Source organism: Carcharodon carcharias, chromosome 18 (assembly GCF_017639515.1).
Source record: "Carcharodon carcharias isolate sCarCar2 chromosome 18, sCarCar2.pri, whole genome shotgun sequence".
NCBI classification, from domain to species: Eukaryota; Metazoa; Chordata; class Chondrichthyes; order Lamniformes; family Lamnidae; genus Carcharodon; species Carcharodon carcharias.
Window position 1 is genome coordinate 21580654 of NC_054484.1, and position 24878 is coordinate 21605531.

At 45.3% G+C, this 24878-nt stretch overlaps 1 protein-coding gene across 5 annotated transcripts in view; it reads left to right on the top strand.

The window, feature by feature from the left end:
* Window positions 1–24878, top strand: part of LOC121290680 (Down syndrome cell adhesion molecule homolog) — a 548723-nt gene that overhangs the window by 308449 nt on the left and 215396 nt on the right. For all 5 annotated transcript variants that reach the window (XM_041211452.1, XM_041211450.1, XM_041211451.1 and 2 more), the window contains exons 5-9: window positions 2000–2275; window positions 11930–12226; window positions 14825–15100; window positions 20181–20459; window positions 22743–22862. In XM_041211452.1, the coding sequence (XP_041067386.1) occupies window positions 2000–2275; window positions 11930–12226; window positions 14825–15100; window positions 20181–20459; window positions 22743–22862 (1248 nt within the window). The remainder of the gene's footprint in view (window positions 1–1999; window positions 2276–11929; window positions 12227–14824; window positions 15101–20180; window positions 20460–22742; window positions 22863–24878) is intronic.

Consider the following 24878-nt stretch of genomic DNA (forward strand, 5'->3'; position numbering starts at 1 on the left):
TCAAGAAGTTAAACACAATTTTCCCTTACAAAATCCATGCTGGCTATTCTTAATTAACCTGCATTTGCCCAAGTGACTGTTAATTTCATCCTGAATTATCATTTCTAAAAGCTTCCCTATGACTGAGGTTAAATTGACTGGCTGTAGTTACAGGGCTTATCTTTACATCCTTTTTTGAACAAGGGTGTAAAGTTTGCAATTCGCCAGTCCTCTGGCACCACCCCTGAGTCGATTAAAGACTGAAACATTATGGCCAGTGCCTCCGCAAGTTCCACTCACTTCCCTCAGCATCCTTGGATCCATCTCATCCGAACCTGGTGCCCTATAAATTTTCAGTACAGACACCTCCTCCTTATCAATTTGAAACCCTTCAAATATCTGAATTACCTCCTCTTTCTCCAAGACCTCAGCAGTGTCTTCTTCCTTGGTGAAGACAGATGCAAAGTATTCATTTAATACCTCAGCCGTGCCCCCTGCCTCCATGTGTAAATCCCCTTTGGGAGTCACATGAGCTCCCATTCCTCATCCAAACTGTTGGAACCTGTAATATTGTGGAGCTGCAAAGCTCAGAGTGCCATCTTCCATCTAGCAGGCAGCAGCTGAGAAACAGAGCTTTATCCAGGTTTAACTGCCTGGCCCACTCTATACAGTTTCTACTGCAACTTCTGAACTTCTGTACCAACGGCAACAAAACTAATTCACCTCTAAGTGCCTAACCCACGGTGGAAGTCATCTCTACTGGAAAAGTGAATTAACCAGCATTAGTCTTCAGCCTGCTGACCTCTGAAAGAATACACCTTTGGAATTTGTTTCTGGACTCTGGACTCACGTGTAATGATAATTATTTATTCTGCATTTTCTTTTTGCCCTGTAAACCCCTTTCTTTCTCTCTTCCCCCTTCTTTTATTATATGATTGCGACCCCTCCTATCGTATTTGAGCGTGTGCAAATAAACTACCCCTCTGAGCTTACCCTATCTCGAGTTTGCTGTGGACTTGTTAATAGAAATTGGACCATAGCAAAACTGAGGGGTTGGGAAAATACGCCATTACTTCCAAAGGGGGAAATAAAAAACAGAACACCTTTCTGTTTACGGACGGGTGGTGAGAGGAGAAATCGGGATTGTTTAAGCTGAGCCCCCTCCTGTCCATAACAAACCACAACATCAAGTTTCCATGCGGCTATCTGCGCCTGCAACTCACCAATCTTATTCACCACACTCCACACATTCACATACACGCACAGTAACCCTAGGACAGAATTTTACGTTCTGCGGGCGGGCGTGTGCTGGACCTGGATGGGCGTAAAATCACGTGAGATAACGTCGTGCGAGCATCCCAACGTCATTGTGCACCCGCGAGACATTTCGCTTGGCAGGTGCACACAGCAATCGGAAGAGCGGCCGCCAACAATTAACTGGACAATTAAACCCATTAACGGCGCAATTGTAAGCGATTTTCAGTGGCCCGTCCAACCTTATGGTTGGCAGATGGGCCAGTCGGCCAGGCGCCCTTTACAGTTTTGATGAAACCTCATCCAAGGGTGAGATGAATTCTCCGGTAGGATATAAAATAAAAATAAATATCTGGGGACTTTTTTTTTAATGTAAGGTTCGCTTTCAGGTGCTAGTTTGTACTGCATGGACATTTTTGGCAGTATTTTTGTGCTTTGCTTTATTATTTGGAAGTCTGCAGCTCCCTGAGGCAACTGTCTGCAGACCTCCAAATGTGACAACAGAAACCATTATGATTACTGGGTGAGCTGAAGACAGATGGGAGGAGGCTTGTGTGGGGCGTAAATACCAACATGGTTCAGTTGGCCCGAATGGTCTGATTCCATGCTGTAAATTCTATGTAAATCTATGCGTGTGAAGTGCAAATTTAACCCGGCCCCCTCTTTTTTATATGTACAGAGAGTATACAAGAATCAATTTATAATGATTGCTATGAATATTTTGCAAACAATGAGTTTCAAATCTCTCTATTATTTCAATGCACAGAGCGCCTGAAGGCAACAGTAAGTCCGCATAAGGTGAAAACCAGCATCGGTAGCAAGGTATCGCTGTCCTGTGCTGTAACTGGAGCGGAGGAGTATGAAGTACAGTGGTATCAGAACGGCGAGATTATCACCCCTGGCAACAATGTGGGAATCACTGGAAACAACCACGAGAGCTTGACGATTGACGGATTGGAAAAGAGCGATGGAGGAGCCTATCAGTGCTTTGTGAGAAAAGGTCGAATGTCAGCCCAGGACTTGGTGCAGGTTATACTTGAAGGTTAGTGTGAAAGTAACTGGCTGCTTCTGGCCCTTTGGAATTGGGGCTGGTAATAATCATTCTTTGCAAATCTGTATTTCCACAGAATTTGTGAGATATCCCCCATTAACATTACCAACTTCACAGGGTCTAACTGTTTCACTGGCACTACCACGAGAACACTTAGCACTCTATTTTCTAACCATATTCCTCTTTTCTGCAGTTTAAATAACCCAGCTTTCTTTTTCAAAGCAGGTGAGCTTTGAACTGGCATTTAACCTCACCTGCTGAAAAGGATTGATTGAAATCCTTTTAAAGATTTATATATCTGTAACTGTAGATCTCTTGGGGGTGAAACTCATGTGGGGTGGCAGCTTAAAGCAAGGTGATCGAGAATCGGGTGTCCCTCTCCATGGAAAAGAAAATGGAGCAGGTTATAAAATGGACTGCTGAGACAATGGGATCTGTCAAACACAAAGGCTCGGCTTATTTAAGCATTCAGCAGGAAGTTTAATACAGTCACTGTTTAACTCTGAAGAGAGCAAGTTGCAAGACAGTGGGTTTCCTCCCCATTAGTGAACCAGAAGTCATGTTAGTAGCTTATATGGGAATCAGAAAGGCTTCCATTCCTTCAATGTGCAACTCTTGTGCGATCACCGGAGAAAGATAATGCAAGTCCTCAAGTCAGGAATATCGGAGGACGGACATATGGGAATACGGAACAGAACCTCAACACCTGTAGTGTAATTAGTTGACAGGGTCTCACCTACCAGCTGGAGTGATGCTGAGAGCCCTGTGTCGCCTTCTTTGGGATGGCCCGCCATATTAACTGCCAATCAGACACTGAAGTGGCCAGTGCCAGGCCTTCCCCGGGATCAAGGACCCCAAGGGAGGGGGAGGGGCAGGAGCTGCCAACCAATCAGAGACCGACAGCTCTTCAGTGCAGACAGCATCGCTGGGAGAGCAGCGGTAGCTGTCGGCAATGCACCCACCTGAGGCCCAGGATCAGCAAGGGATCCAGGCCGCAGATCAGTGAGGGTGAGGTGTAGGTCGCGAGTAATGGAGGTGCAGGCGGGTGGGGGTCCGAGTGGAATCAGAAGAACGGGTTGGGGGGGTAGCTCCCAGCAGGCCCCACCACTTCCCAATGATGGATCCTCGATCAGGCACTGAGTGCCTGACAGTGAGAGCTCACCAGGAGTCCCTGAGTGAATGCACCAGGTTATGCTTACAGGCTTAAAGCATGGTGACTACCCTGCCCGCTGCTGGGTTAATACCAGTGGTAGCAGGATGAGGCCCTTAATTGGACATTAATTGCCCGCTTAACAGCCTCAATGGTGATGGGGCGCAAAGGCTGCCCATGAACATTCCTGCACTGGACTTAATTGAGAGGGAGGCAGCTGGGTTTGCACTCGACACCTTCCCAACCAATTAAATGCACGCACCCACCCCCTTCAAAACTCACCTTGGGGGTTGGTGTTAATTGCCGCTCCCAGGTGATGACACCTTTCTGTAATCCCACCGAACCTGAAGCAAAATGGGTACAGTAAGAGCCATGGGACCATCAGAAGAGTTATGGAGCGTCGCACTGGCATTTTGAAGCAAAGATTCAGGATTATTTAAGTGTTCTGAGAGGCTGCCTACACAGTTATCAAGATAAAGTGCCCATGCGTGCACTGTGCTGCATTCTAACAACTTGGCATTTGTAAAGAGGGTTGGCATTGAAGGAAGCACAGCAACAAGGTGAACCATCATCAGATGAGGAAGAATTAGATGAAGGGGAGGGAGAATCACAAGAAGAAAGGACAGCAAAACAACATTGCTACTAGCGAAGCCAAGAAGTAGCTTTTAGAGCAGTGCTTTCAGTGACCTCCTCAATCCCTTACCTGAAAAGTCAGAAAAAGCCCCTCAACATTCACAATCCTTGTGGCCCCTTCATCACTCCCTTTATTCTGCATTAAAGAACATTGAAATCATTCAGCCAACCTATATGTTAGCGACTTTCTGACCATACAGGGTAAGAAGCTGTAATGAGACATAGAATCATAGAGATTGATGGCACAGATGGAGGCCATTTGCCCTATTGTGTCTGTGTTGGCCGAAAAAGAGATATCCAGCCTTGTCTCACTTTCCAGCTCTTGCACAGCAAGTGCCTATCCTCTTTAAATGGGATGAGGCTTTTGGTCACCCTGTCAGGCAGTGAGTTCCATACTCCCAGCACCTCTGACTAAAAACAAATTCTCCTTGAATTCCCTATAATCCTTATGCTAAATCTGTGCTCCCTGGTTGTTAACCCCTCTGCAGTTAGTGGTGACCACTGCTGGCACTGCAGCTCCAGAGAAATGTGACATGGCAGTGGGAAGAGACTGGGCACCCCCCACCCGATGCCTCCCCCATCCCCATGCTATTTTGCTTCAACGTCCGCCAATTAAAGACAGTTGAGTAAGATTGGGGCAGGCCGGAGCCTGGCAGCCAGACTCTGGCACTCTGTGTGGGAGGAGCGGGCATGGAGTCACCCATCGCATGTGGTGGTGGGGCGCTCGATAGGCCTTGGAGCTCCTGGCAAGGATGGTTTTCTCTCTCTCCCCCCCCCCCCAATCCCCCCCAAGCCTGCTCCGAGACCACGATATTCACCCAGAAGTCTCCCACTGCGGTGGTGGACCCTTCCAATGTGGGCAAAATGCCTGCAGAGGAATTGAAAGTGGCTCATTTGAGCCCTCGGTGGATAGAGGAACTGCCAAGTTTCTCATCACTGACAATGTGACATGGCAGTGGGAAAGCATTGGGCACCCCTCCCGAAGCCTCCCTCTCCTCACCGCACCATTTTGCCAGCTCTCCCACCTCCCAGCCTGTGGCCAATGGGCTGGGAAAATTCAGCCCTACATCTAACAAGTTTAGAGAGTGATAAGGGTATCTGCCTGGTCTGGTTGCCATGGCGAAAGTCTCATGTGGCCTATTGATAATCTATAATGATGTAAAAGAAGGGGGCTTATCACAGAGTGACAGTGGGAAAGATTTCAAAGACACACAGGTCTCACTGGGAAAGTAATGTCTTCTTTCATCTCTGAAAAAGCCTATCACAGAAATGAAAAAGGTGGCAGAGCATACTGAGCACGCTCACTGATTTATCTATTGTGCGTCAGTTTTCATTCAATATACAAAGCCTCCAGCTCCTTGTCTTCTGAGAACTGGCAGCGTTAATGCGAGAAGAAAAATAACAGTGAGGTAAAATATCAATGTTCTATGACAACTAACAGACAGGTGTACATGGTGCTGAACCCCTCAATCCCTCCCAAAGTCATCTTGCAACCTGATATATTGCAGGAAGAATGACAGCATTATTTAAATAATTTATTGTATTAGCTTTAAGCGCCTGACACATATTCCGCTCAAAGTTACTCTGGCCGATTTGTGATTAGAGTCATGGGACTGGATTTCACAGAGGGTTGTGGAGTTGGGGGTGTGGGGGGGGAGAGGGGTATTGCTGCCCCCCCCCCCTCCACCGTTACAAGAATGGGTTAGCGGCTGATGCACCTAAAAGAAGCCCACCCTGCAGCCATAACACGCTGCAGGTGGGTTAAACAAGCCAAGAGTGAGACTTCTGCCCCAGAAGGAAGAAATCAGTTCGGACCAGTACTCTTGTTCCTCAGCTTTTACTGGCGTTCCATCTTAAGGTATACAAGGCCAGTTCGGACCAGTATTCTTAATTTCCAGTTTTTACTGTTTTCTTTCCCTTCTGGGTCAGGAGCTGCTGGCCAATCTGATTGGCCGGCTGCTTTAGCAGTCCGAGTGGCGTCAGAACTCAGTAAGTGGGTGCTGCTGGGACCACAAGCAGGTCCACGAGAAAGAGTGATGGCATCCGGAATGAGGTAAGTCCTGGGCTTTAAGAGCGGGAAGGGATCCTGCAACCTAGGGAGAGGGTCGTTGAGGGGGGGGGAGCGGGGTTGGTGGCGGTGGGAGGCTGGGTTTCGGAGGACGGCTGAGGAGGTTAGATCACAAAGGGTGTCCCCAGTGAACACAGCGTACCCCTCCCCCAAAGGGCAGTCCCCGTCTTCCTTCCCACCTTTTAGGCAGTGTACTCAAAAAGTGGCCTGCCCGCTCCTACCCTCTGCCCACACCAACCATACTATGGGGTAGGAAGCGTATTTTCCGGGGTCAATTGGCTTAGTAACAAGCTCAAGTGACCCTTTATTATTTATTTAAAAATGGTGGGCAGGCTGCTGATGTTGGCAAATGCCCACCCACTGTGTTATGGAGGCAGCTCAGGGTGTGGGTACTACCGCTCGTATTTTACATGCCCCACACGCCCCCAGCTGCTACCGAAGACCCACCTGGTGGGGGTGGGTGGGGTGTAAAATCCAGCCCATGGATTTGACTCTATAAAGACTGTTTCATTGCTCAGAATGAAGTTGCACCAAGAGCTTTCCTCTGAGTGTAGTGCAAAAGTTCTTGCAGAATTAATTTCTCTCAGTAATATTCATTATAGCTCACCCCAATATAACAGCTACATTTGAAAAGCCCACTCTTAGAAAGTAAACCCCGGTGAACTGTTAGGAGACATGGGAAGAGGAGCAGGCTTCAAGACTGTTCCAACATTTAATTTGAAGATAGATGGTCTATGTCTTAACTCCATTTACCCACTTTTGCTCCATATTCCTTGATATCCTTACCCAACAGCAATCTTTTGATCTCAGTTTTGAAAATGAGTGTTGACTCACCTTTTAGTGGGAGACAGTTTCATACTTCCAATGTTGGTGTGAAAATCTGCTTCTTGATTTCACTGGAAATGGGCCTAGCTCTAACTTTAACATTTCCCCAGCAATGGGAAACAGTCTTCTGTATCTACCCTTATCAAATCTATGATCACTTTAAATACCTGATTTGATCGCTCCTCGACTTTCTAAACTGAAGGGAATTACGGACCTAAGATTACTCAACCTTTTCTCATAACTTAACCCTTTAAGCCCTGGTATTATTTTGGTGAATATGTACTGTACCTCCTTTAAGGCCTATATATATCCTTCCTGCAATTTGGTGTTCAGAACTGAATTTCAGTTAGGGTCTGACCAAGGCACCATATAACTGAAGCATCACTTCCTCACTTTGGTATTTTAGTGTCCTTGAAATAAAGGCCAACTTTCCATTAACTTTTCTGATTACCTTTTGTGCCCATACACTGGTATTTAATAATTCTGGACACCAAAGTCTGAGCCCACAGCACAAAATTGGTACCTAGTGATGCAAGATCAGTTTAGAACCATGACCACAGACTCAGAATGCAAAGTAGTGCATGTTTCATTCCAACATATCACACTTGCAACTTGATTGACATAACTTCACCCCTTGCCCTCAATGCATCAACAAATTTGCAACTTTTCGAAAAGCCTTTATATTTGCGAGCAATGATTAATTACGTAAAACAGTCACTGAATTTCTAGTGCTCAGTTAAAAAAATGGACCAAGGTGAAAATCAGTTGATTCTGCGATGGCTATGTAGTATCCCTCAGGATACAGTATCTACCTGACTTCCTGCATTGATGCACCAGGTACAAAAGTAAACTGGTCCAGAAAATACACAAAACACAAGCAAGTATAGAATCTCTTGCATAAATGTGACAGTTCCAGTGCCACATACACCTGCACTGTGCTTGTGAGCATGCTGAAGACATGCGGAAAAACACTAATCCACATCCTCCACCAACACTGAAATCTTGTACAATGAAAAGTGTTTCATTCCCAAAATGGCGGCTTCTCCAATGGTTGAGTGAGTTTTTTTTAGTGAACAGCTGGTCCTTATAGTACTTCTTTGTTTCAATTTGGTGTGTTTTTGAGTCTCTCAATAGCCTCTATGTTTAATTTATTGAGGATAATATTGACTCTAATGAAAATAAAAATCATGAGGAATGTAGAATGGGTTGTCGGCTCATTATTCACCTTATTGCAGAGACAAAATAGCCTCCAGTTCCTCCAGCAGTCAACTCGGGAATTGAGTCAAGTGCAAGAAAGATGGCTCTCAGGGGTATTCATTTCATATGTCGCTTTGGAGATGAGATGGCTAGCCATTTAGATTTTCCAGGGGTCTCTGATTTACCCCGGGCACTGCTGCTAGCTACCTGGAGAACTTTGCCCTTTATATTTCCCGCTGGAGCCTGACACTCCACCCTCACTCTGCGACACCACTGTCCACCGTCATTGCAAAGCAAACTCCAGCATGGCAAGGTCACCGCTACCCACCCAGCCCAAAAAAGCCTCGGGTGGCTCTTGGAAAGGAAGAAGACCCAGGCACTCAGCGTGTTTCCTTTGTTGTTTTGCTGTAGCGCCTAAACTCGACTAGCCAAGAGGAAGGCTTAAAGTGAGCCCTCCGACAAGGCTGCCCTGTAAATGACAAATGAGATTTTGTAAGGGAAATCTAGTTATAGCTCTCCCTCTGAGTTTTTCCTCCTTTCCTTGAGAGTATCCAGTCACTGCTGGATGGCCTCCCCACTGTGACTGGCATTTTTGTGTCAGCTGAGGTGAAGTGTTGAAATTACTTCAGCTTTGCCTTCTGGGTTGTTGAAAGTCCAATGCACAATCATGTGCTGCCATCCCATGGTTCCTGACCTTCCAAAAAGACATTACTGTAACTACAAGAGCAGGTCAGAGGTCAGGTATTCTATTGTGAACGACTCACCTCCCGACTCCTCAAAGCCTTTCTACTGCCTACAAGGCACAAGTCAGGTGTGTGATGGAATACTCTCCACTTGCCTGGATGAGTGCAGCTCCCACAACACTCAAGAAGCTTAATACCGTCCGGGATATGCAGCCCGGTTGATTGGCACCTCATCCACCCCTTTAAATATTTGTTCTGTCCATCAGTGGTGCATAGTAGCAGCAGAATCACAGAATCAGAGTGCAGAAGAGGCCCTTCGGCCTACTGAGTCTGCACCGACACATGAGAAACACCTGACATACCTACCTAATCCGACTTACCAGCACTTGGCCCAGCAGTCAACTTACCAGCACTTGGCCCGGCAGTCAATTTATACCAGCATTTGGTATAGCAGTGTGTACAATCTACAAGATGCACTGAAGCAACTCACCAAGGCTCTTTTGACAGCAACTTCTAAACCTGCGACCTGTACCACCTGGAAGGACAAGGGCAGCAGCTGCGAGTTCTGCTCCAAGCCACACACCATCCTGACTCGGGACTATATCGCCATTCCTTCACTGTCGCTTGATCAAAATCCTGGCACCCCCCTCCCTAACAGCACTGTGGGGGCCAGCATTCTATGGCCCCAGCCCTCCGATGGGATACTGCGGTCCTGCCGAACTGAACGGGGATTTAAATGGCTCACTGCATCCAGCAGGGGGAGGCACACCACAGCGAGGCTGTAAAACCCTGGCCTGGGTGTACCTAGACCACATGGACTGCAGTGGCTCAAGAAGGCGGTTCACCACCACCTTCTCAAGGAATGGAAACCAGCGATGGACCATTATTGCTGGCTTTGCCACTGATGCTCACATCACATGAGCAAATTTTAAAAACTTGCCAAAGAACAACATCTCATAAAATGCTACCCATATAAGAATGGATGAGCTTCCTTTTTGGAAGGGCTGCAATGGAACTTAGCAACCCTGGGATGGAGAGAGGAAATTGTCCAGGGATGATGCTACTGATCACCCACCCATCCCCACCACACCCAGTCAGTCCTCCTCGGGTATGTGGGCATCAGAAAAGGCAGGGCCGGGTTCAGCTGTCGTCCACCAGCCTTTCCTCTGTAGGTCAAATAGCCCAAGCCCACGCATGTGTAGCAGCCAGTCAGGCAAGTTGCAGAGGTAGACTGCTACCAGGCTATCAAACCTTAGCATGGAGTCAACATCTTTAAGATGGAAGCGGAGCAAAATAATTGAAGAAGGAGAGATGTTTAGTGCCTATTTAACAGTAGATTTGATAGAACAAATTCAACTTCTCCTGATTTCCATGGGAACACTCGAGGGACTATTTCAATAAGCTGATTAGTGAAGAGAAACGAAGCAGAGTGACAGAAATTTAAATTGAAACCAACGTCAATCTTTAGAGCTCTGAATGTACATCTTACCAAAGTATTTGAGGATGTACTGTCTAAAAATGAGAATATTTTAAATTGGCTGTCACCCTCAGCTCTCCTTCCTAAAATTAAACAGAATTATCATTTGCCCTGTGTCCTTTCGTTCATTTCTGTCTCCTTGATGATTATTCTACCCTCCCCCTCACCACCACCCCCTCACCCCCCACCGCCGCCTTCACCCCTCCCACTTGTATTTCTTAAACCTAGTAAGTGGTGATAACACCTCCAGCAGAAAGGATTTGGATGAATTATTGAGCCCGAGAATGAGATGAGAAAGAGCTGAATTTTTTTATGGGTAGTGTAACATAAGGATGGACGGGCTTCCATGTTACTTCAACTCCGTGACACTGCCGGGTTCAGTGGGCTGAACTGTCCCTTCCACTGCAGTCAGTGGAAGGGGTACCTGGACGGGATTTAAAATGGGAGGCCTCATCCACCGCAGCCTGGTTTACATCTGGTGTCACAAGCGAGAATTCATCCCCATGGCTCCTCCCGAACAGAATCCTGTGTTGATGGCTGTATCTTTTTACAAGGCTAAAACTGAGAGATTATAACTGTGAGGAAATACTGGGCAGGCTGTGGATCCTTTCCCTAGAAAGGAAATGCCTGAGGCATCACCTGAGCGAGGTGATTTAAGATTGTGAAAGGGGTCTGCCAGGGGAGATGTGGAGAAAATGTGGTAAGTCCAGAAAGTAAAGGTCATGAATATAAGATAGTAACTAATAAATCCAATAGGGAATTCAGGAGGAATTTCTTTATCCAGGGTACATAAGAACTCAAGAAATAGGAGTAGAAGCCACATAGCCCGTTGAGCCTGCTCCACCATTCAATATGATCATGGCTGATCTTTGTTTTCAACTTTGCTTTCCCACCCACTCCCTATTTCCCTTGATTCCCTGAGAGATCAAAAATCTGTCTGTCTTAGCCTTAAATATATTCACCGAAGGAGCTTCCACAACCTCAGAGGTAGAAAATTCCAAAGATTCTGTGCTGTAATTTGTATGTAATTCTATGTAACCCATACTAATATTAATTCAGTTCCATCAGATTGCCAGGCTTAGTGCTTACTTCCTGTGTTACTGACTGTATCTTCAGCAATGTCTATTCAGTTGGCCTGCTCAATAACTCCTATCAGCCAGTGTCCTGGCCGTAGTGCTCCCTGCTGATTAAGGAGAAGAATTTCCTTGAGGTTCCCGCTCATGAGCACTATGTATGACCCAGAGGGGAAAGGTGTATGTGTGGGTATGTCCATCAGGGAAGGGAAAGATCGGGCTCAGCTATGACACGCATCACAGTCAAAAGGATAGGCAATGGTTAATATCTCTGTTATCCATAATGATTTTTGTTGTTGGCAAAACCATTCCCCAGATGAGATAGTACCTTCAAGAAAAGACAGAAGGAAACTGAAGAGCAAAATAAAAAGAGTTCAAAATAGGGACGTGTGAACATTGCCATGGCCAATATGGCCAAGGTTTCTCTTCAATAGGAATCACATATTACAGCAAAATGAACTGTTCTATTGGAATAAAACACAAATTATCTTTTGGTGTGGATCCCGAGGGCTGACATTTTGCATCCATTCTGTTTGCAGACGGAACTCCCAAAGTGATCTCGTCTTTCAGCGAAAAGGTCGTGAGTCCCAATGAGCCCATTTCGCTAATGTGCAACGTGAAAGGAACCCCATCGCCCACCATCACCTGGACGCTGGACGACGACTCGATCTCAAGAGATGGGAGCCACCGCTTCAGCCAGTACATCACAACCGAGGGCAATATGGTCAGCCACCTAAATGTCACCAACACTCAGGTCCGGGATGGGGGAGTCTATCGGTGTTTGGCCAATAACTCTGCCGGAGTCGCCATGTATCAGGCTCGAATAAACGTAAGAGGTGCTTGTCAAATTAGCTCCTCAGAACACATAGTTCATTTCATTAGGATTGTAAAATCCATGCATTCTTAAGTTCTGTTTTTGAATTTTAAAATGGTCCTTTTGTCGTTGTTTATTTTGCAGATAATTGCCTTTCTCTCACTGTTACCATTCTTTCTTTTTTTTCTCCTTCCGCCCTCTCCTGTTGCCCTGGCTATTCTGATTTCCTTCATTTTCAGGCCTTCACAGGAATGATTTTCCATCACCGTGTGAGCTCACGCCTCTCATAGGCCCCATTCATGTGACGCCACAGTGTGCCAAATAATCCGTCCAATATTTGTTCCCAAGGATTCTCTTGGCACCTGTCTCCTCATCTCTGGCCATTGTTCTTTTATTTCCCTAGTCAAACTGTTTTCAGTCAAGTCAAGTCAACATATGTTGATGCGTTGGACCATCCTGAAGTAACACCAGTATTGCACCTGGATCTCATGACTTTACTTGACTCTTCAAGCCAAATAATTCCATGTGGGCTATTCATTAGTTGACCGTATGTGAATCAACGCTGTTTTCCTAAGCTGCCTATTGTTCTTTTTCATTATTATTATTTTCGAATCAGATTAATTTCTGTCATCTCGTATCATCATAATGACACCGCTCCTGTTTTATAATTTGTGAGCAATTTGCTCCTGCAAACGCGGCACCAAAGTTATTCCAGGGACAATTCAGGCAACGACACAAGGAATCCTCCAGCTCGTTCATATAAATAGGGCTACTGTCATATGACAGAGCAGCCATTCTCCAGCTTCCAGAGCAGGAGTTTAGAGGTGAATCTCCTCTGGGATTTTTGTAGCAAGAATTATCCTTTGCCAAAAAGAAAATCGCATGAGGCTCCCTGGGGCGAAATTAAAATAATTGCAATTTAAACTCATTTTGGAGTCACAATGATTGTCGTTTATCATACAAGAGGACTGCTAACAAAGAAGTCTGCCATCAAAGAGACCTAGATAGGCAGTGTGCTGATATATTTCTCTTCATTCTTTCACGGGCCGTGGGCATCACTGACAAGGCCAGCATTTGTTGCCCATCCCTTATTGCCCTTGAGTTGAGTGGGCTTAAGGCCATTTCAGAGGGCAGTTAAGCATCAACCACATATAACAATGAGTCATGCCTTTGAGGGTGATCAAATGATGTTTTGTGTCCATCATTGTGTCCACCATAGTTCCTGGCCAAAGACATGTTGAATTGTTGGAGAGGAAGGGAGAGAAAGAAGCTAACTCTAGCTCTGCTCAACCACTGCCTAGAGGTATTGACAGATATCTGGGACCTATTTGCCTCACTGCACACTTTTAATTGGCAGTAGCCTAGTTAACAGAAAGCCCAGTTGCCTGTCTCCATTGATTGTCTGCGATAGTAATATCCCCTGATCTTAAAGCAATCAAGAGCATCACAGCCGTGGAATCGAGGGTATAACAATATGACATCAGATTCATGGAGCTAGTTTTATTAAGGTAAATGGTGGGACGGGGTTGTTGGGTCCCACTTTAAATCGTGAAGATTGGCAGCCAGGTTAATAGTGAGAGGGAAAAGTGGCTGCATGAACAAATAAAAATCCCAATGTTAAAGGGGGAGAATTTTCCCCCCCGTCGGGAAGGTTGTGCAGAGGTGGGCAAGGCAGGGGCGGGTACAGACCCAATCGGTGCCCTCGATTGAGTCCGCTCTGCCATTTTACGTGGGTGGTTCAATTAAGCGCTGTGCGCTCCCTGTGCGGTGGTGGGGGGGAGGGGGCTGGGGGGGGGCATGGTGGGTGGGGTTTCCCTGAGTTGGGGCCTGCGCACTTTCGCGCACAAAATCTCCCTGAGGCACAGAAAAGAAAAAAATTTAAGACCTGTCCCCTCATATGACAGGGTCGCATGAGCTGGGACATGTCAAACAATTTTTATAAAAATTTCTATTCAATTTATGAACACTTCATGAAAACGCCCACGGATGAGGTTCCATGAAAATTGCGAAGGCCGCCTGAGCTCTTCGCCTGCCCCCTGCCAACCTTAAGGTTGGACGGGCAGCCCTGTTAATTATTTTAATTACTATTTAAATGGCCTTAATAGGCCTTTGACAGTTTGGCGGACGCGCAGCCAAGTCAGCTGCACGCCCGCCAAACTGAAAATCTAAATGATGCGTGGTGGCATCAGGCAGGACACCCGCCCAATGTCACCGCGCGTCATTTTATGCATCGGCGGGCAGGCCCCGCCCCCGTTCACTGACCTGAAAATTCTGGCCAAAAAATGTACTTAGCCAAGAACAGAATTAAAGAGGTGAGAAAATAAGAGTTGTATTAAAAAAAAACATTTCTAGAAAGGCACCATTGTGTTGTTATTGGACATTTATCATTTATGAACATAGTTTTTATAATAAAAATACGGAAAATTTACCTTTAACATGTTCGGGAAGATTAGGCTTGTTCATTCATTCTCTGAACCTTATCTCGTAATCAAATGAATGTAAGCTATCAGATATTTTTATTAATGTTTTTAAAGTTGCATTTCTTTAAAAAAAAAATTTGTTCTGTCTTTTACAGTTTCCATTGTTCCTATTTTTTTTTGTTTTCTTGTATTTCTGATAGGACCTGCCAGTATACGGTCAATGAAAAATATCACGGCTATAGCAGGTCGTGATACCTATATTCATTGTCGGGTGATTGGCTATCCATACTATTCGATCAAGTGGTACAAGAATTCCAATCTCCTGCCCTTTAATCACCGCCAGGTGGCATATGGGAACAATGGGACCTTAAAGCTCTCTGATGTACAGAAAGACGTGGATGAGGGAGAGTACATCTGCAATGTGCTTGTCCAGCCTCAGCTGTCTACCAGTCAGAGTGTTTATGTAGCTGTCAAAGGTAAGGACAAGTTTGGAGAGAGAAAGACACCGTACAGTAAAAGACTAGCAATAACTTCCAGGTTGCATCAGCAGCTGATGTTGGCCAAGCGATATGTATTGTTGGGCAGTGATGCAGCAGAGTAACTGGGACTAGGGAGGGTGTGGGACATATCTGACTGGCAAGCAATCACCTTTGCTGTTGACATAGATTGTGTTCAGTTGGGAGGTATGGGTTGGGAGGATACAGAATGGAAAGGGGGAGCTTTTGGGGAAATGGTAGCCAGTGGAAGGCAAAATGAGGAATTTTGCATCTGCTAGTACAGCACTCTGGATCAATTGAACCATCCAGCACAAAATGGAATGTCTATTACCCTGCTGTTCTGGTTTACACTATGTTAAAAAAACATTTGTAAACCTCCTACTGGGAGTGAATTAAGAACAAGATAAGGTTTACTCCTCAATGAACTGTTTCCTCATAGCTGTTTACTCATAGAAACTTATAATTTCATATCACTTGTCTCACCATCTATCCTTTCCGCTTTATTAAAACATAAGTTTTAGGGACAGTTCAATGGCAGTAACTTTAATAAGCCTATCCTTTTAATCAATCAATCCTGTTAATCTGTCTTTATCTGTCAGTGTTCTTTTTGGTCAGTGCTTCTTTGAATTGTCCCCTCTTCAGCCTGCTGAGCTCCAGATCTCCTATGCTACACTCTTTTCTTCCTCCCTGCATCCCCACCATACTGAAAGCAAGAGCAACACAGGTTTCTACACTGTTTAATCCTTTGCAGAACCAGAAAACTGCAGAATTCCTCACCTCCTTCAACCTTTCTTTCCCTCAGCATTCATCAGGCTTTTAAATTAGAATTTTGCTGTCAATTTCTCAATCCTTCTGGATTTACCTGGGATTTCATTTCTTCAATCATGATTGTTTCCTGCACAAATGGACTTGCTCCCCTCATCCTGGTTTCCTAATTAAAAAATAAACCTGTTCTTATGGTGATTACTACTTGACAAAATGTCACAAAATGTCCTCCTCTCTCCGTTATGTTCGTTCCATGCCTAGCTGTCACAAACTCACTTATTTGAGCTTTGCAATAAGTAGGTTCTGCAATTTTCATAGTCCTTGGAGCTGAGCCCAGGAATCCTCTTAACTGCTCAACTCAGCAACTTCACAAAATGTTGTATTCATTCTACAAATAGAGAGAGCAGAATGCAGCACGATCATTTCGAATTCAGTCTAATCACCTCAGCGGAGCATCGTCTTCGCAAAAAAAAGGCCAACTTTTCTTTAGCTGGGCAGGAAGCAAGTCAGAAGAATGAACAGATATTCATACAAAAGCTAAACACCGCGGATACTGGGAATCTGAAATAAAAACAGAAAATGTTGGAAATACTCGGCAGGTCACTGAGCATCTGTGGAGAGACTTGTCAACTCCCTTATTCTCTCCACAGTTGCTGCCTAACCTGCTGAGTATTTCCAGCATTTTCTTTTCTTATGCCAGATATTTCTTGAAGCCTTAAAGTTACTCACGTTGGTATGATGATAGGTTTTTAGATGTCAACTGTTTTGAGCGTTGGCAAAACTTTTTCCTACATAATTTGTATTTTGGGAAGAAATAAACAACATGAGTTACCTCAGCTTCATTAATTGACCCTTTTCATGATTCAGTCAGGGTAACCTGACTTCAGATAGTTTAGGACCTTTCGGTTCAATAAGACCTTTCGGTTCAATAAGCTCTTTTATTTTTGCTGGATTGGTCTCCACCTATTGGCCTTTCACCTTATTTAATAGTGTCTTGAACTTATTTACACTGCCCACTTCTTTTATTGGGGCACAATGGGTGGCATTCCTGCCTCTGAGTCAGAAGCTCAGGTTCGAGTTCCACTCGAACTTGATTGGTGGCCAAGGAAAGTGCATTCATACCGCAGCCAAACAGGTTGATATCAACCTGCAGGTCTTTCCAACACACACCGATGACAGGTTGTAAGAGCGGGAGAGAATCCTGGTCAGCCATTTGATAGAAAAAAAGTTGGAGCATTGGAAGCAGGTCAGAGGAGGTTTACCAGACTAATACCCGGAATGGGCGGGTAGTCTTATGAGGAAAGGTTGGTCAAGCTAGGCTTCTATCCACTGGAGCTTAGAAGAGTAAGAGACTTGACTGAAATGTATAAGGTCCTGAGGGGACTTGACAAGGTGGATGTGGAGAGGATGTTTCCTCTTGTGGGAGAATCTAGAACCAGGGGTCACTCTTTAAAAATATGGGGTCGCTCATTTAAAATGGAGATGAGTTGAAATTTTTTCTCTCAGAGGGTCATGAGTCTTTGGAACTCTTTTTCTGAAAAGGCGGTGGAAGCAGAGTCTTTGAATATTTTGAAGGCAGAGGTGGATAGATTCTTGGTAAGCAAGGAGGTGACAGTTTATCGGGGGTAGGTGGGATGCAGATTTGAGGTTACTATCAGATCAGCCATGATCTTATTGAATGGCCTACTCCTGCTCTTTGCTTGTATGTTTGTATCCATAGCTCCAGACTAAAATATGTAAGTAAAAGTGCGTGTTGCCACAGCGACTTGGACTCTCCGAGTGACCTGCAACACACCACCACTACTTCTCAATGCCCTCATTTTTAACAAGTGTGCACCAATATTTGATACTAGAAAGTACAATAGTTTAGATGTCTCTTGTTCATTTGGTTAGTAATCTAGAAGGTTCAATTAACTCAAAGTCCCCTTTCCAAAGAAAAGCTCAATTTCCTTCAACTTTACTCATAATTCCTCATATCTGTTATTGTTTTAGTTGCTTGCCTCCGTTTCCTCTTCCATATAGAATTGCACTTTCGCTGTTGCAGAATAAGGACATTTAAAGTCATTTGAAATTGGACTGAAAACATGGGCTGGATTTTGTGGGGGCTGTAGGGTGCGGGGGTTGGTAGTGTACTGCTCGCCTCCCCAGAAGAAAAGTCAGTTCCAAACCGACCAGCTTTGGACAAAGCCACCCCACAGCCATAACATGCTCTGGTTGCCCTTAAAAAGATGAGGGTCTGACTTCTGACCCTCAGTCGGAGGAAGCCCCACCTTTGAGAGCTGCTGGACAATCTGTTTGGCTTGGCAGCTCTTGCAGTCCCAGCTGCACCCACAACCCCTCTTCTGGAGCTGCTGGGACGGCAAGGAGGCCCCTGGATGAAGAGGACATAGCCACCGCCACTGGAGAGAGTTAAGTCATGGGTTTTGGATGGGGAGGGATTGGGAAGCCTAGGGAGTGGTATGAGGTGGGTGGAAACCAGGCAAGGAGTTGGTGGAGGAAATGCCCCCAGTGTGCACAGGGCACCCCCGAATTATGTTTTTTTTATTCATTCATGGGATGTGGGCGTCATTGGCAAGGCCAGCATTTCTTACCCATCCCTAATTGCCCTTGTTCAGAGGGCATTTAAGAGTCAACTATATTGCTGTGGGTCTGGAGTCACATGGAGGCCAGACCAGGTAAGGGCAGCAGATTTCCTTCCCTAAAGGGGCGTTAGTGAACCAGATGGGTTTTTACAACAATCAGCAATGGTTTCGAGGTCATCATCAGACTTCTTAATTCCAAATTTTTTAAATTGAGTTCAAATTTCACCATCTGCCGTGGTGGGATTTGAACCCCGGCCCACAGAGCATTATCCTGGGATTCTGGATTTCTAGTCCAGTGACAATACCACCACCTCCGCCGGAAACACGTCTGGCCCCATGTTTACAAGCAAAGTACTAAACCTAATATGTGGTCTTCACAATCATCTAAAAGTTATAAGCAGTGAACTAAAGTGTAAAGTCAGAAGTGCAAAATTAACAGTAAGGCTTTCTTACTAGAAGCAGTTTATTTTTGTCATGTCTGTTTATTTGAATTAACCCCCTACTAAAGACATTCATGAGCTCTTTTGAAAAGAGCTAGTTAAATATCCAATGTATGTAAGAGCAAATCAAAATGATTGATCCCTGTTTGGAACAGAAGCCGCTGAGATTGTGGACATATTCAGGGCAAACGGTAACTGTTCAATAATGTCAGCTTGGCTTTATTAGTGCTGTTAGCTCTGGGTCAGAAAGATAAAAATTCAAGCCTCACTCCTCTAACCTAGGCTGACCCTTCTATGCAGCACTGAGGGAGTGCTGAGCTGTCTGAGTTTCTGATCATTCCAGCTTCTCCAAGTTTGACCCATCTGCTAGTACTCTGGCTTTGGGTCAAATCAATATGGACTTAAACATCATCCCAGGGCTCAAGTCCTTAAATTGAGTAACGCCTCAGTGCAGTGTTGAAGAAGTTTTGCAGTATTTGAGTGTCAGGCTCTTTGGACAAAGGATAACTTAAAATTGTGATCAAAAGGCTGTTGAAATGGTCACTTTAGGCCTGGAATTTACCTGGAGACCGTTCACAATCTTGGTGTCGTATTTGACCTGGAGATGAGCTTATGACTACATATCTGTGTTCTCATTAAGACTGCTTATTTCTACCTCCGTTGCAACAACAGACTCTGCCCTTTCCTCAACTCAGCTGCTGTTCAAACTCTCATTTGGACTATTCCAGTGCACTTATGGGCCTCCAATCTTTCTCAGTCTATAAACTTGAGCTCATCCAAACTTCTGTTGCCCATATCCTAACTTGCAACATTACTATTCACCTATCATCTCCTAAAAAACCTATCTAGCATAACATCCTACTGTCTCACACGGTAAGTAGCTCACATCAATCCAGAACATGGTGGCCACAAATTTCCTCAAACCTGCCCCAGCAAAACCACTATAACTTCTTCAAAAGTACATTAAGAGGTTTCTTCCACATTTCTTTTGCAGTTACAGTAGCGCATTTTATCCCTGACATCTACTGATTGCCTCTCCAATGATATCCTTGCCATCATTAGGAACATGTCACATTCAGGGGCAAACCAGGGTCCTATTTCTCAGCAGTCAGTAGCTGCTGCTAAGCAAATTTTGTGGGCCGTTGGATTGCCCAGATAACCGCATTGGTTGTTACGTTGAATTTGATGAAGCATAGCCGCCTTCAGAAAGCAAAATTCTTATCCATGGACACGTTTACTTGGGCAATGTGTTAACTAATTTTTTTCTGTCAGTCCCACCTTTTATCCAGCCTTTTGAATTCCCAAGATTCTCCATTGGACAACGAGTGTTCATCCCCTGTGTGGTCATCTCAGGCGACTTGCCTATCAGAATCACTTGGCAGAAGGATGGTCGTCCAATCCCTGCGAGCCTAGGAGTTACCATTGACAAAATTGACTTCACCAGCTCTTTGAGGATTTCCAACCTCTCGCTGATGCACAACGGGAACTATACATGTATCGCCAGCAACGACGCAGCGGCTGTGGAACACCAGAGCCAGCTGATTGTTCGAGGTAATGTGCAATACTGCAACTCTACAACAAAAGGCTCCAACTAGAGGTCAATGACAGTAACCTTGCCGATATTCTAACATGCGTTGAATAGCAGGACGACTGTGAAAGAGGTTGGCAAACAAACTGCAGGGTGCACCAAAGGGCAAGTGTTGTGAGGTTACCTGCAGTGGGTCTTCTCACATTAGTATACTCCAGCCTTGTGCAAGGATGAGATTAAATTTATGCAGCATGGATTCTTGAACCAAGCCCCATCTTCTCCAATCTTTCCACATAACTGAAGACCCTCAGTCCTGGAATCATCCTTGTGAATTTTTTCCGCGCCCTCCCTAAAGCCTTCACATCCTTCCTAAAGTGCGGTGCCCAGAACTAGATGCAATGGCAGGATTTCTGGGCCCCACCACGGTCAGGAATAAAGGGTAACGGGTCTCAAAAATACCGGCGCCTGCTGGCTTGCCAGTTTCCTGACACCTTTCCCAGAACTGGTCATGTAAGGGGAGGTGAGTTCAGGGCCCACAAAGAGCCTTGTTAATGTTAGGTAATGGAAGCCAACTGGGATTTTCTGTTGGGCTTCTGGTTTCCAGAAGTGATGTTGCGGGGGCAGTTCAACTGCCTGGAGACATCACCTAGTGGCAGGCTGGAGGGTCAGCACTCCACAAAGGCCTCTAGGCTCTCCCTGCCTGCCTGGGTTTAGGTGTAGCCAAAGGCTGTCCCATAAAGGGATTCCCCACCCCCAGCACCCCACCCCCACAGTGGTAACCTGGCTGATTTTTCTATTTTTTTAATTAAAAGTTTAAGAAGTTGCTGAGAGGAGCCTACATGTTGAAGGGCCCTCTCAGTTATTTATGCCTCATAGCACCCGGGTGCTTCAGTCAAGCTGGGAAGCGTCTGATTGGCCCTCCAGGGAACCTGTCTCCATGACAGTTAAAGGGGCATCCTGATGATAATCCCAACAAGTGACTACCTCCTCCCTCACCATCCATTCCCTCCCCACCATCTCCCCGGCAGCATATTTGCGACCTGGAAACAGACTCCCGCCGTCAAGGTGAAAATTTAGTATAATACTCCAGCCGAGGCTAAACTAATGTTTTATAAAAGTTCATCATAACTTCCTTGCTTTTGTACTCTATGCCTCTGTTTGTAAAGTACAGTATCCCTGCCTGATTAACCTCTTTCTCAACCTGCCCTGCCACCTTCAACAATTTGTGTACATCTACCCCCAGGTTTCTCAGTTCCTGTACCCTCTTTAGAACTGCACCCTTAGTTTTATATCTCCCCTCTTCTTTCTTCTGACCAGAATGCATCACTTCACACTTTGCTGCATTGAATTCCATCTGCCATGTGTCCACCCATACTACCTGTGTCCCCTTGAAGCCTAACACTATCCTCCTCACAGTTCACAATAATTCCAAGGTTGTGTCATCTGCAAAGTTTGAAATTTTGCCCTGTACACCCAGGTCGAGGTCATTAGCATATATGAAGAAAAGCAACGATCCTAACCCTGACCCCTAAGGAACCTCCCCATATACCTTCCTCCAAGCTGAAAAACAACCATTCACCACTACTCCTTCTTTCCTGTCACGCTGCTGAATTCATATCCATACTGCCGCTGTCCCTGCTTTCCCATGGGCTTCAGATTTGCCAGCAAACGGATTATATGGCACTTTATCAAGTGCCTTTTGGACGTCCATGTACATCACATCAAGAACGGTACCCTATCAACCCTCTGTGACCTGATCACTGCCACACTGGCTGCATGTTTGATCAAAAATTCAGTTGGACTCAGGATTTGTCATTATCAGTGAAGCAAACTCATAGGGCGGAATTTTACACCGGGGGATTTTATGGTCGCGCCAAAGTCAATAGACATTTGAATGACTTGTCACATTTTATGACCCCACCCCCATCGTGACAGGGCTGTAAAATTCCATCCATAGCCTCCTTCTCTGCTGTATGATGCTATGATATAATTTTTGGGCTTCCCAAAAGAATGTAGAAGCAGCTGATTTCAGTTATGCCAGCAAAGGGGGTGGGGGTTGGTGGGTTTTACTCCGAATCGCTTGCCGATGCTCCCTTACAGAAAATGTGTATCCGCTCAGATGAAGCAGCAATGGAATGTCAGTGATCATGGAAACACACCCCAGCATGAGACAGTAGAACAAAGCTACCCCCAACTGAGAAGCATATGACTTCATTTTGTCACGGAGAATTGCCCGAGTTAGGAATTTCCATTTGGTGGATGTAATTCTGGTTTTAACCGCTATTTTTGATGTGTGCTTTTTTCAGTTCCTCCCCGGTTTGTGGTACAGCCCACTGACCAGGATGGTATTTATGGGAAATCTGTCATACTGAACTGCTCTGCTGAGGGTTACCCGGTTCCGACCATTGTGTGGAAATACTCCAAAGGTATCATTTCAAACTTAGCCTCAAAGTTAATTATCCTGATTGTTGGAATGCTGTCGGTGAAAATGTTAATCTATGGGATCACATTTGATGGCAAAAGATTAAAGGTTGGGATAGGAGGGTGTACTGAATTATGCTGCCTTTGAGCTGGATCGCTTGTATACATTTGTAACGATCTGATGAGGAGCCGCTGAAGTTTAAAGAAGAAATCCGGTCAGAACTATGCCACAAAGATCTCACGATTTTTAACAAAAACAGACTTCATTTCATACATAAAGCGAAATTAAACAAAGTAAGCACTATTAACTTAACACTATAGCTTATAGAGACTTATGATATAAACTCAGTTCTACTTTCTATTCCCCCCCTCTCAACCCCGCACCCACCCCCCGCAAGAGTTATCTTATCTTACAAAATCCTTAAAGTTTATTCATATTTCTGGGGCCAACCCAAAAGGTTTATCCCAAATCTCTGGAAGTCACTCTGATTTCTCTTCAGTGTTCCAGCTATTTGCCAAGGTACAAGATTTCATGGGGGTCCTTCCATTAGCTTTTGGCTAACCGACCCTCCAATTTCTTTACCAACCTCTCAGCTATAGATTCCATAGCTCTGGCCAAAGCTTAGAACATCAGAAAACACCCCTGGTTTCCAATAGCCCGCTGCTTTGGTTTCAAACTATAACCAAACTGATTATTTTCAGAAGTCCAACTGCAACAAGGTTTATTGAGGATTACAATAGATTTCACCCTTTAGCTTCAAGCTAAAAAATCTTCCAGTCATTTTTTCCAGCTTTCTCTTACATGAATACTAGCTCACAATCACAGGCTGTGTCATGGATGATAGATCTATCATATAGTTTACTTCAGGTGTCAGGGGCAGGGCAAGGAGGCGATGGTGTAGTGGTATTATTGCTGGCCTAGTAATCCAGAGACCCAGGGAAATCCTCTGGGGACCTGGGTTTGAATCCCACCACAGCAGATTGTGGAAGTTGAATTCAATAAAAACCTGGAATTAAAAGTCCATTAAACCTTTGTCAATTGCCATAAAAATCCATCTGGTTCACTAATGCCCTTTAGGGAAGGATATCTAATGTCCTTAACTGGTCTGGCCTACATGAGACCCCAGACACACACAGCAATGAGGTTGACTCTTAATTGCCCTCTGAAATGGCCCAGCATGCCATTCAGTTGTATCAAACTCTTACAAAGCCTCAATAAAGGAATGAGACTGGACAGACCACCCAGCATCAACATAGGCACCGGAAACGACAATGGCAAACTCAGCCCTGTCGACCCTGCAAAGTCCTCCTTACTAACATCTGGGGGCTAGTGCCAAAATTGGGAGAGCTGTCTCACAGACTAGTAATGCCACAGCCTGACATAGTCATATTCACAGAATTGTACAGATAATGTCCTAGACACCACCATCACCATCCCTGGGTATGTCCTGTCCCACCGCCAGGTGGCACAATGGTAGACACTCAGGAGGGAGTTGCCCTGGGAGACCTCAACTTCAACTCTGGACCTCATGGCACCAGGTCAAACATGGGCAAGGAAACCTCCTGCTTGTTACCATGTACCGCCCTCCCTCAGCTGATGAATCAGTGCTCCTCCATGTTGAACACTACTTGGAGGAAGCATTAAGGGTGGCAAGGACACATAATGTACTCTGGGTGGGGGACTTCAATGTCCATCACCAAGAGTGGCTCAGTAGCACCACTACTGACTGAGTCCTAAAGGACTTGGTCTGTGGTAGGTGGCGAGGAAACCAACAAGAGGGAAAACCATACTTGACCTCATCCTCACCATACTGCCTGCTGCAGATGCATCTGTCCATGCCAGTATCAGTATGAGTGACCACCTCACAGTCATTGTGGAGACGAAGTTCTGCCTTCACATTGAGGATACCCTCCATTGTGTTGTGTGGCACTACCACCATGTTAAATAGGATTGACTTCAAACAGATCTAGCAACTCAAGACTGGGCAGCCATGAGGTGCTTTGGGCCATCAGCAGCAGCA